Source organism: Eleginops maclovinus, chromosome 4 (assembly GCF_036324505.1).
Source record: "Eleginops maclovinus isolate JMC-PN-2008 ecotype Puerto Natales chromosome 4, JC_Emac_rtc_rv5, whole genome shotgun sequence".
Taxonomy (NCBI): Eukaryota; Metazoa; Chordata; class Actinopteri; order Perciformes; family Eleginopidae; genus Eleginops; species Eleginops maclovinus.
The window spans coordinates 6,896,924-6,909,541 of NC_086352.1; the positions used below are offsets into that span (position 1 = coordinate 6,896,924).

General features: G+C 40.9%; 1 protein-coding gene and 1 long non-coding RNA gene across 4 annotated transcripts; both read left to right on the top strand.

The window, feature by feature from the left end:
- Positions 1–1,269: 1,269 nt before the first annotated feature.
- LOC134863830 (uncharacterized) lies at positions 1,270–3,681 on the top strand. Its single transcript, XR_010165721.1, has 3 exons — positions 1,270–1,480; positions 1,835–1,883; positions 2,865–3,681. It is a non-coding gene; the product is annotated as an uncharacterized LOC134863830 (long non-coding RNA).
- A 673-nt stretch (positions 3,682–4,354) lies between these two features.
- On the top strand, positions 4,355–12,415 carry LOC134863484 (uncharacterized). 3 transcript variants are annotated; one of them, XM_063882024.1, is made up of 14 exons: positions 4,355–4,522; positions 4,816–5,021; positions 5,207–5,368; positions 5,793–5,934; positions 6,707–7,321; positions 7,352–7,472; positions 7,788–7,932; positions 8,108–8,251; positions 8,345–8,403; positions 8,544–8,731; positions 9,039–9,433; positions 9,524–9,620; positions 11,196–11,376; positions 11,730–12,415. In XM_063882024.1, exons 1-14 carry the CDS (start codon positions 4,382–4,384, stop codon positions 11,864–11,866), a joined length of 2,733 nt encoding a protein of 910 aa, XP_063738094.1. In that variant the 5' UTR covers positions 4,355–4,381; the 3' UTR covers positions 11,867–12,415. The 3 variants fall into 3 exon arrangements, with proteins under 3 accessions (XP_063738094.1, XP_063738095.1, XP_063738093.1); XM_063882025.1 differs by having other exon boundaries at positions 7,367–7,472; XM_063882023.1 differs by having other exon boundaries at positions 6,707–7,472.
- Positions 12,416–12,618: the final 203 nt, after the last annotated feature.

The window sequence follows — 12,618 nt, forward strand, 5'->3', positions numbered from 1 at the left end:
TTTAAATAAATGATGGTGGGACTTGGTCACTTTTACACCTAGATATGTAAATGAATCAGCTGAAAGCTTAAAAGGTACGTTAGGATATCTCTCAGATAATTTATTAATGGGAAAATTTTCGCTTTTACTGTCATTAAGTTTGTACCCTGATCATTTTCCAAAATTGTCAAAGACAGCAAGGACTCTAGGAACACTTGTAATTGGGTTGGTGACATATAACAACAGGTCGTCTGCATATAGTGAAACCGTGTGTGTTATGCCCCCGTGCACAACACCCTCCATCCTACTGTCATTTCATAAGGCTATTGAAAGTGGTTCTATAGCTAGAACAAAGAGTAGTGGGCTTAAGGGGTCACCTTGTTTTGTGCTTCTTTTTAGACTAAAGTATTCAGAGGAAACAGAATTGGTAAAAACTGAAGCGGTAGGGTCGGTGTGTGTTAATTTGATTAACCTGATAAATGTATGGCCAAAGCCAAATCTATATAGAGTATGAAAAAGATAGCCCCAGTTCACTCTATCAAGTGCCTCTTCGGAAATTCGGTGGGGAACCCGTCTGGGCCAGGGGCTTTACACCTTTGTAAAGACATTATTGCAGTGATCATTTCTTTCTGTGTGAGGGGCTGGTCTAATGTTGCCTTACAATCAGGATCCACTGTTGGTATCTTTTTGATCTGGTTTGAATTCTGTGTAACTTTGAGTCAAATTTTGCATTTAAGGGCTTTATTAATCATTTTATGAAATTCTTTGAGTTTGTCAAAACGTTTTTCAACATTCCTTTATCCCCGAGAGCCAGTGCACTTTCCCAAACCCTATCCCTGACTTTGGATGTATTTCCTAACAGGTGCAAGGAATTTGCTTTGCTGTACAATGGTGCATCCAAAGACGCAGTAAGAGGAATACATTTGTAAAATAGGAGAAAATAAAGCTTCATTAGAATGACTTTTATCAAATTGAAAATAAAATGCAAAAAAAATCAGATGATGCAGGATGTGATTATTCACACACACTGCCTGGCCAAAAAAACAGGTCACACTCTGATATCCGTTGGACCGCCTTTAGCTTTGATCACGGCACGCATTCGCTGTGGCATCGTTTCCACGAGCTTCTGCAAAGTCACAACATTTATTTCTGTCTTGCATTCATTTTTCTCCAAGATCGATGATGGGAGATTCGGACCACTGCGCAAAGTCTTCTCCAGCACATCCCAAAGATTCTCAATCGGGTTCAGGTCTGGACTCTGTGGGGGCCAATCCATGTGTGTAAATGATGTCTCATGCTCCCTGAACCACTCTGTCACAATCTGAGCCCGATGGATCCTGGCATTGTCCTCTTGGATCATGCCCGTGCCATCAGGGGAGAAGAAATCCACTGATGGAATAACCTGGTCCTTCAGTATATTCAGGGAGTCAGCTGACCTCATTCTTTGGGCACATTGCTGAACCTAGAGCAGACCAGCTGCAGCACCCCCAGATCATAGCACGTAATGTATATTCCCAAGCATTATTTAATAGAACTAGCTAGAGTTTGGGTCTTAAGTCAGTTTAATACGTTTTCGATGTTAGATTTGATACGTAGAGGGGTCAACATTATAAAAGTGCATGTTTCGCCAAATCTTTATGAAATGGTAATGTCGTTGCACAACACAGATAAATATGTGACTAAATCAACAGGCTTTGGTAAGATGACACAGGTGTGTTTACCCAGAAACTGAGAGCATGAAGAACATAGCAATGTGCAAAAAACATTTTTATGTGAAGCATGATTGAAGTCATGGAGTTCTTTTGTGGTTTGTTTATTGTTCAACTGTGTCTCTTATGTGTTTTGTTTTCTGCAGATTGACGAGAAGGGAGTGTCTGACGTGAGATTTACCACAACAAAACAATGTAAATTGAAAGCATTCTTTAACGCGCGGTGAATGAAAGGACTGGGGTTAAGGTTTATCAAGATAGATTTCCGTGTAAATGAAAACAAAGAAGCCTTATTATTTGGCTAGCTTCCTTGTTAATTAATTTATTGTTATCTCTTGACTTTGATGATCATTTTTGATTTTATTGTCATCCTGTAAGTTTGCACGTCTGCAGCTCGCATGTGATGCAGGATACGTTTGTTCATACTCTTTGGAGAGACTTACTTTGAATCAAATGAATATGTTTGTATTCTGTAATTAGTGGAGGGGTTTTTAGTTTTTTCCAGGATGACTAATAGCTCTTTTTATTAAAAGATTATGCAACATGTCCAATAGTTAATCTCACAACATGAGCGGGATGCAGCTGATTTTATTTATGTACCTGCCGTTGAAGAAGAAGGAATAGGGCTGGGGTTTATCAAAAGACATGTTACGGTGAAGTTAATTAAAAGAAAATCGTGAATGCTTGACTTCAATACTTGCATGTAATGCACGCCAACTTTCTGTGTGGTTGTTGTGTAAAGAATATTTGGAATGTGTTTAAAGTTGTCAAGCTCCCTCTGATTTATTGCAATTGGTGGCAGCGCATTTGTTCATAAACACACAATCTGTTTGAAACACAAAAAAGGGCAGGTGAAACTATTTCTACTTCATGCTTTTTCACAAGGTGTCATATGTTAAAATGAAAAAACAATTGCCTTTATTTGCTAGTGGAGGAGAACGTACGATGCAGATCAAGCTGAAGTCAGGTGATTCTCTAGCCACATCCTGATTACACGGAAAAAAGCTGAAACGTTGACTTTAATTAAACATATGGTGTCAACAGATTTCACATGACTGTATTAGGTTATTTGAAAGCATAAATAGGTTCAACTTACAATTATTGCTTTCAATTTACCTTGAATAGTTTTTTTGACATTTGAATTAAATGATTGTTAATTGTTAATCTCATCTGCAGATCAACATCATACCAGAGCTGCATTGTTTTCTCTTCAGCAGGACCAGTTTACAGGAACTTATCCTTTCACAAGAATGTGACAGTCAAGCATGTATCAAAGTGCCCGGACGGCCTCGGACTTACGAGAAACAGATCTGAACTCAGATTCTCTGCACGGGAGTGACAACCTTACAGGATGCTGGCACGAAATGTAACAGGTGTGAAATGAAATCGAGTTAAACGTGGTCCGAGCAAGGGGCCATATCTTTGCCTATTTTAAAATGTGTTTATAAAGGCAACCACCCAAACATTGCATTTCTTTAAAACACTGGGGACGACTGACACTGAATTGTTGAACTGTATTCATATATTTAGAGCCTTACTCTGTGGTGGCCGACCCGTGCCAATGCGCTACAACGGCCCAAAACACTTTCATAATACTTTCAAAAACGATGCAAATATAGAAACACAAAAGTGACGAAACACATGCAAAGGAAGAAACATCTTCATCATCTTGACGAAACAGTCGCAGCGTTTACTAAAAGCTGCTAATACAACGTAAACCAGGGGACACCAAAAAGTGGCGCACACAGCTGGGACCGCAGTGCTTGGTGATGTTATACAGTGATGGGCAAGTTACTTCCAAAATGTAATACAGTACATGTAACTTATTACTGTCTTTTGAAAGTAATAAGTTACATTACTTTATTACTGTCTCTGAACTGTAATGCGTTACACTACTTTGCGTTACTTAGAGTTACTTTCACCAAAATACCCGCAATGGTCTTTCTTTTCTCCGAGCCTGCAGCTCTGCATCGTGAGTCTGTAGCTCTGCATCGTGAGCCTGCAGCTCTGCATCGTGTGCCTGCAGCTCTGCATCGTGAGCCTGCAGCTCTGCATCGTGAGCCTGCAGGTCTGCATCGTGAGCCTGCAGGTCTGCATCGTGAGCCTGTAGCTCTGCATCGTGAGCCTGCAGCTCGTGAGCCTGCAGCTCTGCATCGTGAATCTGTTCCTGCAGCTCTGCATCGTGAGCCTGCAGCTCTGCATCGTGAGCCTGCAGCTCTGCATCGTGAGCCTGCAGCTCTGCATCGTGAGCCTGCAGCTCTGCATCGTGAGCCTGCAGCTCTGCATCGTGAGCCTGCAGGTCTGCATCGTGAGCCTGTAGCTCTGCATCGTGAGCCTGCAGCTCGTGAGCCTGCAGCTCTGCATCGTGAATCTGTTCCTGCAGCTCTGCATCGTGAGTCTGCAGCTCTGCATCGAGAATCTGTTCCTGCAGCTCTGCATCGTGAATCTGTTCCTGCAGCTCTGCATCGTGAGCCTGCAGATCTGCATCGTGAGCCTGCAGCTCTGCAGCTCACAACAATGAATTGCTTTTGTATAAATAAATTGTGGTTGTGTAACAGCTGTGAAATACCCTTGTTCTGCTGCATGCTTTATTATTCTGGTAAATAAGATGCTGCATGAAGATAATCTTGTGTTACTTCCTTATAAAAGAGTATTTAAGAAATAGCATCAACCTTAATGAACCACCCAGGGCGATGGCTTCTCTCACGCTGTACCTGCTGCATGTGCTGCTGCTTGTGGACTCAGCTGCAGCCCTGAATAGATTTTCTTTCCTCTTCTATGGAGGATCACTGAGCGTTACGCCCAAAGGACAGAATTCTGATGGGACGTATAAGGTAAGTGTTAGCAAAATATTATATATAATGTTGAAAATATCTGGGTTTTTTTTATTCATAAATCTGTAAGGGTGAAGTAGGAGTGGTATTTTTCTTTAAAGACGATTGAGACAATAATACTTTTTTATGTGCAAGGACTTGGACTGCACATCTCGCACTACACTCGTTTGATACCCAGAATAAGTACCATTCTGTTGTCACCACGTGCAATTGGCCTGACTGTGCCGAGGTATTTTTCTTCATCAATGTATTGACTTTTGATATTTTAATCACCACTGCATATTCTTTTACAGGCCGAACTCCGCAACAAGCTGACAACATACACGTGTGACCGCTACCCCTCGGACTACTCCTGTAACTCTGGTAACTGTGGACAGGTGACCAAGAACTCTTTCAGACGTTACGATGATGTCAACATGACTTCCTATGGTATTAGCTCCTGCACAGACGACATCATCAAAGAACTCAAACTCTACAGCAACTTACCCTTCGAGATCAGGTGCGATATTACTTATATGTTTCAATATCAGTCTACATATATCATACAGTATTTTCATTATTCTAAAAAAAAACTACATGTATTTTAGAGGTTATCTGGTTGTGACACCAACCTTCACTCTGATTTGAAAAAAAAGGTTGAAAATATTGCTAAACTGCTAATTATTAAATCATTTCTTCTAACAGATACCCAACAATCCTTAATTCTGGACTTGGTCTGGGCTACTGGGTAGCTAACACCAGGTATCCCCCCAAATGGAGAATGATGGGCCATGTGGATCTGGGAACTCGATCTGATACTGGTGAATCCAACAGATTGCCCGTCACTAGCATCCTGCCTCTTCTCAGGTATAGTCCCTATTTTGAATTTGAGTTGCTGGTTTGGTCAGCCACATGGAAGCGTACAATACACTGCATATCAACTCAAACTAATCTTTTAGTTTATTATCTTTGCTTTAAGTTATTATTTAAGGGATATTGTTCAGCGAGGCGATCATTAATGAAATAGAACAACGACAGGTTTAGCAGAAACCCAAAGCAGAGGATCACCATCTTGATGCTAAATAAATGCGCTTACTAAACCAACAACTTCACTACAGCCATTTTTATTGGTGAATCATTTTCGGTTGCTTCCTCTTTTTTTTGAGCTGTGTTGCAAAACGTATCTACAGCATAGTGTTATTGAACTTTTAAAATCATGAAATAATTCCTCAGCCAGATAAAAATGTTAGATTTTCTTTTAGACATTGACTGTTCTTGATTCATGTTACAGAGTATCCAGGAACTGCCCACGATCCTTCAAAATCACAGCGTTTGACCATGATGGCGACAACGTCAGATGCAGGATACCAATGAACTGGAATGGGTATGAGTGTGGGAATTGTCGTCTGCCTGCAGGTTTCTCTTTCGACGAGGTAAGGAGTCCGCCAAAGTTAAGAATTAAAATCAATCTAGCAGTTCAGCTTAAAATGTGATTTTTCAAACATATATTCCTGATGGTACCCCATAGCAGGGGTGTCCAAACTACGGCCCGGGGGCCATTTTGAATCGGCCCTCTGCAAATTCTAAAAGTATAATGCAATATGGCCCACAAATTAAACTTTTGCTTGTCTTGTATTGTACTTCTCAAATATATATGTTAAAATATATTAATGAGCCCAATTTAAAATAAATTTAATCATTTAGAATTTAAAACCTTTTCTAACAAATCTTGGTTGATAATTAAAAAAAAAACAATAACTTATTTCCATAACCAGCTTGAAGTGTAACCTTCATATTTACTCTTATTATCAGCCATCTGAGGCTTCTGTTTTAAGGAATGAGCTGCCAACGAAATAAATGAAACCCTAGAGAGAGACGGGATGTAGGCAGTTTTTTTCTGAACACGTTTTCAAGTATCGCGCATTATTCACCTACATTTGATTTGTTTTGCTAACTTATAACTTAACTTATGAGACAATATTCACCTCTAGAAGTGGCCCAGCTCTCCGTATATTTTTCTGTATGTGGCCCTCGGTGAAAAAGGTTTGGACAACCCTGCATTATAGCTTTCCATAATAACAAAAGACAACAAATCGTATCCTGAAATTGTTCTACTGTAAATGTGTAAACTGGGATTTTATCTCTTAAGTACTGCAGTTGTTGTTATGTATATGTTGTATTGAAGAATCTCTCTCTTCTTTTCAGAATTCCTGCTCCATACAGTATACACACAGTACTCAAGTTGGAAACCAAGCCATTGAGATTGTTGTGGAGGACTTTCCCAACAACCCCATTACGCTGCGCTACTCTGATGGATCTTACACAGATAAGCGCCCCTTTATGCCCCCAAATCGGAGGGATAGACGCCAGGCATTCGCTCCAACCACAGCTTATCCAACCACAGCTGCACCAACCACAGCTGCTCCAACCACAGCTGCACCAACTACAGCTGCCCCAACCACAGCTGCACCAACCACAGCTGCACCAACTACAGCTGCCCCAACCACAGCTGCACCAACCACAGCTGCACCAACCACAGCTGCCCCAACCACAGCTGCCCCAACCACAGCTGCTCCAACCACAGCTGCACCAACCACAGCTACCCCAACCACAGCTGCCCCAACCACAGCTGCCCCAACCACAGCTGCTCCAACTACAGCTGCCCCAACCACAGCTGCCCCAACCACAGCTACCCCAACCACAGCTGCCCCAACCACAGCTGCTCCAACTACAGCTGCACCAACCACAGCTGCACCAACCACAGCTGCACCAACCACAGCTGCTCCAACTACAGCTGCACCAACCACAGCTGCACCAACCACCACAGCTGCACCAACCACAGCTGCACCAACCACAGCTGCACCAACCACAGCTGCACCAACCACAGCTGCACCAACCACATCGCCCCCAATGTTTTACAGATGGACAATTGCTGCTTTGAGCCAGCTTCCTCTGCAGTTTAGTGTTCAAGGTAAGGTCAAATCCTTTTTACTGCGTTACTACGGTGGCCGACAGGGTCAAACGCGCTACAATGGCTAAAAATGGCTGGAAACCCGCAGCATTTTCAAAAATGTTGCAAATGAAGAAACATCTTCACAAACTTGACGAACATTACATTACAGCCTTTACATGATTAGACTTGATGTTCTCTGCAATTAGGTAGAAAATATGGATTTATTGGTATTGGCATCTCAGGAAAGCATTTAATATTATAGTAATAACACTGATTAGAATATAAACATTCAATCCATTGAATCCTTTTTCTCTTCTCTCCCCTCACTTTCAGTGGACCAATACGCTGACCATTCATGCCTTGATGGTGATTTCTTTCCCGTGTTCTTGGCACCAACTCCGAGCAATGGTGTGAATCTTCCTGCATTTGTTGACCAAACCCTCGAAATCAAAGTCAAATCCAGAGCAGAATACGCCACGTAAGACAACATTATGTTAAATATAATGTGTGTGTGGTAATGTGATATGCAGCACTATACTGAACAAGGTTTATAAAATCTCCTGGTTCTTGGCATTTATGAAAAATGATTTATTTGAACATTGTTAAACAAATAATGCTCACATTTTAAGTTATAATACATTGTTCTCTTCTAGGATTAACAACCTAATTATTACTGGACCAAGGGGCATTACCAAAGAGAAAATCTCTGCTGAAGAATACATCATCAAATGGACACCAACTGACAATGAACTGAACGACCATTTTCCAATTTGCTTTGTTTCTGAAGCAATAGACGGGTGAGTTTTGAGACTCTCCCATATAATATTTGTTCTACTGTACATACTGCTTTTGAATTCATATCATTTATACTATGATTTTTTTTATTCCAGAGAAAACCGAGTCTTTCAATCCGAGCTCCACTGTGTCATTGTAGATGTCGGACACTATGGTTAGTTCTTCATATGATTTATGTAGACCATGACTTTGCCTAACACATTTGATATTAAATGAATGGATGACAAGTGTTAAAGCCTGTACATTTACGGTGATTACATAACGACAAAGAAATTAATGTATCCTATTTTTCAGAGACCAAAGTGACATGCAATGAAACCACAATGATGGTGGAAGTGGAGAAGTCCTACCTCATCAGACGCCACGAGAACAACCTGCATCTGAGAGCCCTCAGCGATGCTTCCTGCAACCTGGCAACGCACTCCAACCAGACCCACCTGGTGGCGGTCATGTCGCTAGGTGAATGTGGAACCTTTGTAGAGGTACAGCAAAAAACTCTATCGCTTTTCTTAAAAGGACAACTGGCTGAACACATCTGAACACATATTTCTTAGCTTGGCTATTAAGACACAGATTTCTTTCAGCCAAAATAACAAGAAGTCTCCTTTTTGGCAAATGAATTATGCTCAAAATAAGAGAGGCTTAACTCTACGAGCTGGAGAACAGTTTATGTTTACTGCTCAATATATATGCATCCTTGTATTTGTATCTCATAAAACCATGTACTTCTGTGTTGTAGCGGAAACTCCTGCTGCTTCCTCTCTTAACTCAATTATCTTACATTTTTAGGAGCAAGGAGACAACATCATCTTCAAGAACGAGATCACATCTGCTAACCCGAATAAAGTCATTACCAGGCAGCACGACATTGAGATCGCTTTCTTCTGCAGCTATCCAAAGCAAACCAACTTGACCCTGGGATTCACCCACAAAAATCCATACGCCTTCGAAGAGAAGGGTTTTGGTGCATTCAATTTCCAATTTGAATTTTTTGAAACCCAGCGTTTCCAAAAGCCAGTTGATGCCGACGTTTACCCAGTGGAGGTGTACCTCAAACAGATGATGTTCATGCAGATCGAAGCGACCGCCTCCATCCCCAACACAGAGCTGTTTGTAGAGACCTGCAAGGCGACTCCTTATGACAACCCAAACTCTCAAATCAGCTACACCATCATCGAACATGGGTAGGTATATACTCACCAAAAAGGCACTTATGTGGAGCTTCATTATTATGAGAAATGGTTGTAAACCGTTGTATCTACAATATGTTACAGGTGCGTGAGGGACAACACGGTGCAAATCTACCCGAGCCCCAAGTCTCAGTTCAGATTTGGAATGCAGGCTTTTGAGTTCATCGGTACTCATGAATCAGTAAGGCTACTTTTCTAAATCTCAGATGTATCTTAAATTTTAGAACTTTCAATATTCAGTGACTTGGAAGTAGAAATGTATTTGGAATAACTTCAACAATAATATATATTTGAACCAGACCAGCAGATATGGTAAATAAAATGTACTGTAGTCTGTAGAGTGGTGCAGGGAGGAATATTTCTGTAGGCTGATTGGAAGTCAGCATCGAACTTGTTCCCTCTACAAAAAGCAATGGCATTTTGGAATATTTTTAAAATAAGCTTTTTGGATAACTAACATTTATGATACTTACACGTTTTGTTCAGCTGGATAATCTTAATGGGGTTAATCGTCATATTAACACCGCTTTATGATTTTTGAAGTTAAAAGCTAACGTTGGGCTATAAAGGAGCTACAGCACGGTCACATGACTTCACGTTGAGGTATATCTTGTAGTGATGTTTGTGAAGATGATGAAGAAGTCTCCGGAGACACCAGCTTGTATATAGTAGGTTTATTACAACAGCATAGTATCATACACCAACACGGGCAGTACGAGGTTCCCAGAGCCAATTGTGGAAGTCCCCCGAACTGTCTTTGTGCATACAATTTATAGGAGAAAATATGTGTGTGTCTGTCCAAAGTGTGTGTGCTCACAGGAGGTAATCAATGACAATGTATGCCTCACTAAGTGACATGTGTCAATTCATAGGGGCCCCCTAATGTATTTCGGAGGTTGTTATACAACATCAAATTGCCCACCATATGGCCCCTGAACGACATCTTCTCTGCACTCTCCATGACCTCAGAGAGTAACTAGCTGAACAGATTTAATACACCACAACGTCACCACCGCTAAGCTAAAGATGGCTAATGTTGGGCTATAAAGGAACTACAGCACGGTCACATGACTTCACCTCACCACCGCTAAGCTAAAGGTGGCTAATGTTGGGCTATAAAGGAACTACAGCACGGTCACATGACTTCACGTCACCACCGCTAAGCTAAAGGCGGCTAATGTTGGGCTATAAAGGAACTACAGCACGGTCACATGACTTCACGTCACCACCGCTAAGCTAAAGGAGGCTAATGTTGGGCTATAAAGGAACTACAGCACGGTCACATGACTTCACGTCACCACCGCTAAGCTAAAGGTGGCTAATGTTGGGCTATAAAGGAACTACAGCACGGTCACATGACTTCACCTCACCACCGCTAAGCTAAAGGCGGCTAATGTTAGGCTATAAAGGAACTAGAGCACAGTCACATGACTTCAGGTCACCACCGCTAAGCTAAAGGTGGCTAATGTTGGGCGTGATGACATCTAGTACTCTTTTTTTAGACCCTTGTTAGCAGCCCCCGTTTGTAAGACACGTCAAAGCTTCAGACATTCATCAGTGGGGTACTTACTGATGTTTTTTATGTCGTAGAACATAACGTTCCAGGCATTTAATCAAAAAATGACTTCTGAAGACAAGCTTATTTTAGGATGTATACCTCAAGGATTTTAGGAATTGTTACTTTACTTATTTATTTCGTTTGAATAGAATGTAGAAATAACTTTTTATGACTGACTTTTCCTCCACCTGTCTGCAGGTGTACATCACTTGCACGGTCATCCTGTGCGAGACTGGCATTGCAGGGACCAGGTGCTCTCAGGGATGTATCCGACCCAACTCAGGCATGAACCGCGTCAGAAGGGAAGCTGTGGCCCAGTCCTCCAGCCACTCAATTTCCCAGGGACCTTTGCGCCTTGCTTCAACTTCTGACAGCAAAGGTGAGTGTCCACATACACTGATGTTCGTCTTTTCTTGTTAGCAGCTGCCTTTCTGAAGACGTGTAAAAGCTTCAGACATTCTGAAGTTCACTATTTACTGATTGTTTAATGTTGTAACACAAAACCTGGACTGTCTTCAGCTTATGTCAACCATAGCGATTATTTCCACCAAAAAACTACTTAAAAAAAGACAATAGAGAAGTGTTAAAATCCTAAATACTAACTCCATCCTGTAGGATTATTAGATACATCTTGATTATGTAGTTTGATTCATCAGCAGGGATATGATCCACAATAATCTCGTAGTATGATATTTATAAATCAAATTGTCTTATTTTGTTTTTCCATTTCAGTATCTGGACCGAGCATGAGTCTTGCCATGAACCTCCTCCTTGTTGTCGGCTGCCTCCTGGTGTGCGGAGTAGTCATCTACCGTTCAAGGAGGTCCAGAGCTAAATACCAACCCCTGGCGACCACTGACACCGACTAAACACAGAAACACTGTTCTGATCTGCTCTGATTATAAGACAGATTCTCAGATACTGTGTAATGTTCCCTGTAGTCAAAGTTTCTGGTATAGTTTTGGGGGAATGAGTCATTGTCTCACTTTCTAAAATGGGTGTGTCATAGCTTTTACCTGGGTGAAGGTTGGTTTCTTGAGGTTTGATCAATGTAGAATATAGTTTTTATGAAGGAGTCCTAAGAATAATCTCCGTGGACCATAAGTATCTGCAGTTCGATCAATGCTATAAACTTTTTTAATAACTTTATATTTCAAGACATGGGCACCAATATGACATACAGTATAAAGAAGGTGAATAATGACTTAAACATTATTAAAGCTTTATATTTAACTTCTTACAACATGAATAGGAAAAAACAGCATCCAAATAATAAATACACGAGTAAATGAGTATGCGAGTAAATGCATGACAATAATGGTTTTAAGAGAAACTAAATAATAATACTTGCAAAAACAAATCCGTGATTTGGTTGTTGATTCCCAATATGTCTGTTAATTAAAAAGCAACAAACTGGTTATCTGACTATTTGGAATTGCTTTACTTTTTATTACATTGAAATGCTAAATATTGTGTTGTTACTTTTCATGTTCACTTCCTTCGTAGTTCATTGGTCCACAGTTTGTGTCTCATATGTCCCTCCCTTTCTCTCTAAGAAAGTTATTTAAGATTTAAGGATGAATAAATTATTTTAGCTCCGGCAGTACAACAGTAACAAGTA

Bases quoted from the DNA above. Each gene is read 5' to 3' on its own strand.
- LOC134863484 (XM_063882023.1), top strand. From the start codon at position 4,382: ATGGCTTCTCTCACGCTGTACCTGCTGCATGTGCTGCTGCTTGTGGAC. The intron at 5,369-5,792 runs GTATAGTCCCTA...TTCATGTTACAG, and splicing joins AGCATCCTGCCTCTTCTCAG to AGTATCCAGGAACTGCCCAC. The intron at 5,935-6,706 runs GTAAGGAGTCCG...TCTTCTTTTCAG, and splicing joins CAGGTTTCTCTTTCGACGAG to AATTCCTGCTCCATACAGTA.